The sequence below is a fragment of the Engraulis encrasicolus genome, chromosome 13 (assembly GCF_034702125.1).
Source record: "Engraulis encrasicolus isolate BLACKSEA-1 chromosome 13, IST_EnEncr_1.0, whole genome shotgun sequence".
In the NCBI taxonomy this organism is placed as follows: domain Eukaryota; kingdom Metazoa; phylum Chordata; class Actinopteri; order Clupeiformes; family Engraulidae; genus Engraulis; species Engraulis encrasicolus.
In genome coordinates this window covers 50698197-50703196 of record NC_085869.1, presented here as the reverse complement: position 1 = coordinate 50703196, position 5000 = coordinate 50698197, and the positions used below count along the sequence as shown (strand labels likewise).

The 5000-nt window shown below is 50.7% G+C and overlaps 1 protein-coding gene across 1 annotated transcript in view; it reads left to right on the top strand.

Annotated features, from left to right (window-relative positions):
* The window catches only part of myo16 (myosin XVI), a 359077-nt gene that overhangs the window by 292406 nt on the left and 61671 nt on the right, over window positions 1–5000 (top strand). Inside the window, exons 32-34 of the mRNA XM_063214214.1 lie at window positions 394–764; window positions 1248–1927; window positions 2277–3168. Of these exons, the coding sequence (XP_063070284.1) occupies window positions 394–764; window positions 1248–1927; window positions 2277–3168 (1943 nt within the window). The remainder of the gene's footprint in view (window positions 1–393; window positions 765–1247; window positions 1928–2276; window positions 3169–5000) is intronic.

Below are 5000 nucleotides of genomic sequence, written 5' to 3'. Positions count from 1 at the left end.
ATTTATAAGACTATATTCTGTAGATTATGTTGATTATGCGTATATTCTGTAGGAGTTTTGTGCAGAGGATGTTCTGTCTTACCAGGGGTTACCAGACTGTGTGTACTGTGTGAGTGTCCTAATCCAATGTTCTAGACATTTTACCTCTTGAGCAGGAGGTGTAGAAACTGATAAATAAATACAAAAGAGAATAATTCAGAAGAACAGAACAGAAGACAGAACTGATGAGGGAAGACATTTCACGCTGTAGAAATTGAAAGAGAGGTGTATAATTCAGAGGAAAACAGAAGGGGAGGAGCAGGAATTCAATGATTTGATGATTATTAATGAATAATAGTTATTGTGATTTGTAGTTTGTGAAACTCATCCAGACCTTTTCCTCCCTACCTTCAGGCCTGTGGAGAAATGTGGCCGTGTCCACCGCCACTACCGATCCAGCTCCGTCCCACTCCCCCTGCAGATGGACAACATGGTACATCCCACTGGAGGATGCCCCATGAAACCAGCCCTGCAGCCCATGGGCTATTCCACAGAGGACGGGGGAGGCAGCGGACCATCAAGTCTTCCGGTCGGAGGGATGTCCTCTCCGAGGAAACAGCCACCCCCCAAGCCCAAGAGAGACCCCAACACGCGTCTGAGCGCGTCCTACGAGGCCGTGAGCGCTGGTCTGTCCATCGCTCCCAAAGACTGCTCCATCGACGGCTGCCAGGCCTCCCCAGCAGGAAGTCCTCCAAAAACACAACTCTCGCCCTCAGACCTCTCCAGTACGTCCCCCACATAATACACAAAGCAGGCATATTTTTTTTAAGTTGAATGAACTTTTTAAATGATCTAACAATATGGTAATGAGAAATGAGGGACCACTAGGGAGATTAAATGAGGGGATTTCATTTTAAATGAACTCTCTAAATTAATTCATGCATTTATCGGGAGGATAGAGATTGAAACAGATGCAGCCAATGTTAACATAGATGTACATTTTGAGTACACACTGTCCCATCTAAATAAACTTAAACTCATTTTTTCTCTCTTTCCTTCCCTTCCCTCTCCCCCATCTCTCTTTCTCTCCCATCTCTTTCTCTCTCTCCCTCTCCCCCTATGTCTTTCTTTCTCTCTCTCTCTCTCTCTCTCTCTCTCTCTCTCTCTCTCTCTCTCTCTCTCTCTCTCTCTCTCTCTCTCTCTCTCTCTCTCCCATCTCTTTCTCTCTCACTCTGATCCTTCTCTCCTCCACCTCCGCACTCCTGCAGCTGACCTATCTAAGCCGCGCCCGCACAGCGACGACTACAGCACCATGAGCAAGAAGGTCCCCCCGCCCAAGCCCAAGCGCAGCCCCAACACCAAGCTCACCGGCTCCTACGAGGAGATCTCAGCTGCATCCAACTCCAGCATCACCACCACCACCACCATCTCCTCCTCCAACCCCACGCCCATCACCACCTCCTCCAGCACCACCAAGCAGCAGCGGCCCACAGACATGAAGCTAGCCTGCCTGACCCGCACCGGCCTGCCCCATCCGGCCCACCTCCACCTCCAGCAACACCACCCTCTACACCACCACCAGCACTGCCTGGCCTCGCTCCAGCGGGCCTGCTCTGTAGATGGGCCTCATGTCGGAGTCACTGGTGGGGGCACTGGTGGTGGTGGTGGTGGTGGGGGCTCGTCGACTGCCACGCTCAGCCTGTACCGTGGCCAGGACGAGGAGGATGTGTACATCGAGATGGTGGGCACCCAGTCGCAGCGGGCGCTCAGCCTGCCCGAGACGGAGAGCCCGGAGACGGGCGAGGCCGTGTACGAGGAGATGAAGTACTTCCTGCCCGAGGACGGGGGCGGATCGACGGGTGGAGGTGGAGGTGGAGGTGGAGGAGGAGGGTCGTTGGTGACAGGGACTGTTGGGCAGGGAGGTCCCGCAGTGGTGGCCGGCATGAAGGTACGCACTTTGTGAAGCACATTGAGTTGCACCTGTGTATGAAATGCGCTATATAAATAAACTTGCCTTGCCTTGCCTTGCCTTCTATACTGTACATTTTCCACATTGATATTTTATGAATTATAGTATAAGTAAGTGAGCATGGCTAAGTGTTGTTCTTTTTCGTTCGATGTTAGTTAGGACTCCAAAATGCAAGATAAATGATCCTGATTGATTGATTGATTGATTGATTGATTGATTGATTGATTGATTGATTGATTGATTGATTGATTGATTGATTGATTGATTGATTGATTGATTGATTGATTGATTGATTGAGTGATTGATTAATTTATTTATTCATTTGAAGGTGGGGACACCGCCTGTCCAGAGCCACATGGTCAGGCCCGAGACCCTGGAGCCCCTGATCCAAACCATGGAGGTGAGGAGGGTACCTGGACCAGGAATGGCCGGTGTAGGAGGAGAGCAGCACCCTGCCCTGCCACCCAAGCAAGGGGCGGCTAAAGATGGATCCTCCACCTCGTCATCATGCGAGATCCCAGCACCATTCCCTAACCTGCTGCCCCACCGGCCCCCGTTGCTTGTGTTCCCACCATCACCTGTCACCTGCTCTCCGGCATCTGACGAGTCTCCCCTGACCCCTCTGGAGGTCAAGAAGCTTCCTGTGTTTGAGACCAACCTCAACTATAACCAGGAAGGAGGCGGAAGCCCGCTCTCCCCACAGTACGGCCGCCAGAGGGCCGACTCCTCCCCCAGCCTCACAGTCCTCCATGCTGATAGGTCCACGCCACCCTTGACCCCGCCCGCTGTGCTAGCTCCACCAATGGGAACCGCCCTACCGCCGCCGTCTGCACCGCCTCCGCCACCCTATAGGCCGCCGTCCCACTTCCCGTTCCCGCCCGAGCCGGGCCTCCTGGCCCTGACCCGGGGCCATAGTGGATCCATGGACGTCTGCTGCAGTGCCAACACCGGCACGCCTCCACTCTCCGCGGGGGTAGGCAGCAACGGAGGAGGCGGCGGCGGTGGTGGAGGAAAGCCACCGTTCTCTCCAGTGAAAGGCGTGTCATCGTCCGCCCGTCCCGAGCCCCGGCGTGCCCACTCCTGCTCCTCGTCTCCGCTGCTCTTCAACCCGGCCAACGGGCGCCCGCTCACCAGCCCCCTGGACGAGCTAAACACCCTCTTCAGCTCCGGACGCAACCTGCTGCGCAAGTCCACCACAGGGCGCAAGATGCGTGACGGAGGTAAGACGTTTTAAAGTCGATAAAGTCGTTTTAGTCTTTACTCGTGCCATTTTCTGGCTATTCAGGTTTTCCTCAAGTCCAGCCTGTCCCAGGAAGCAGAGCTTGCTAACAGTTGATCTAACCATGCCCAATAGCTATCATTCTCAGTATTGGAGGTTTAGCAGGAAAATACTTTTCATTGTAGCATCATTTTACGTTGTACATTTTCATGTCATTTCTGAATGGACGCTACACATCAATACATGACCTCAAAAATGAGCTCCCAGTCTATATGCTTATGTAAACCCTTTTCAAGCTGTACATTCATTAGATGAGCCAGGTAAGAAAAAAATAAACAAGGCCAGGTCATTGCCTTGGCCAAGAGCGGGAGAAGTATAGAGATAAGCACACGGGAGGTGGGGGGGTACTCGGAGTTAGTTAACGCCGTTACCATGGTAACCATATCAAAGCACTGGCTTCTTTTCTTCCTTTCAATTTCCCCATGGCCTCATTTCCCTCCATATTAACAAGAAAAAAAACGCCCTCTTACATAACCGCCAACCGTATGTTTTCCTTTGAACGTCGTCATACAGTATACATGTCATATATGCTGTATATGTGCGCACTATCTACTGATAAAAGGGTGTTCGTCCTATCTGCAGTCATAACTCAATTTCCTAACCACGGTGCCTCCCTCGCACACTTTTGAGGACACAGCGTTCTCATCCTGTTCCCGTGAGAGACGCGCCTTTGCCTATGTCAAGATCTCGACCCTGCTAAAGTACACAGGGCCCTGCTAAACTAGGTCAGGATGAAAATTTGTTTAACGGTTACCTCGTTTTGAGGCAGCAGTCTGAGCATTAGTAGTGCTCACCACTTACTCACCAATTACCCCTAGTACAGTACATTCCCATTCACATGTTTGCTATAACTGCCCTACTTGGGGACATGAATAAAAACTACTATTTGCTGCTGCTGCTGCTACTACTACTACTACTGCTGCACTACGGCTTCTGTTGCGGCTACCGCTAGTACTATGAATCATCATAATGTGTTTACAGCATTACACTCTTTCGTTGGAATGTTTTGATGTTTTGTTTTGGTCGTTTTATTTCTTTATTTTCATTTTATTTTATTGCTGTTTATTGTTTGCCTCGTTTTCTCCACATTGTGCAATCTGCCGACTTCTTAGTGCCTGGTCCTGCTTGGGTCCCTGCCTGACTGTGACTGTGGGAAAGGAGCATTTGAGCGTGTCAAAAACAAAAGCGTCAAGCCATCGGCCAGTCAAGCTCCAAAACCTCAATAGGGCCTATTAGTTAGACAGCCATGGAGTTGGTCACACTGTGGAAATAGCTCTTGACTGTTCCCAAACATCTGTTTTAGTGTGAAATCACACAGTTTTCTGTGACATTGCAAACACGCACAAGACAGGCAGGCATGAAGGCATAACACACACACACTTGCAGATGCTACACACATGCAGTCATAGGCCGTACACAAGCATGCATACACACACGCACACGCACACGCACCCACACACACACACACACACACACGCACACAGTCACACACGCACACACGCACACGCACACGCACACACACACACACACCCACACACACACACACACACACACACACACACACACACACACACACACACACACATAACCAGACACAAAGAGACAGACACCACATACACAGACACTGATACAAACACACGGAAATCCATGAGCACATACAGACAGACATCTTCCACACACACACCCATACACACACACGCCCACACACACGCACACATGCACAAACACGAAAACTGAACATCCCATAGGATTCTTACATAGTTTACAAGAGGA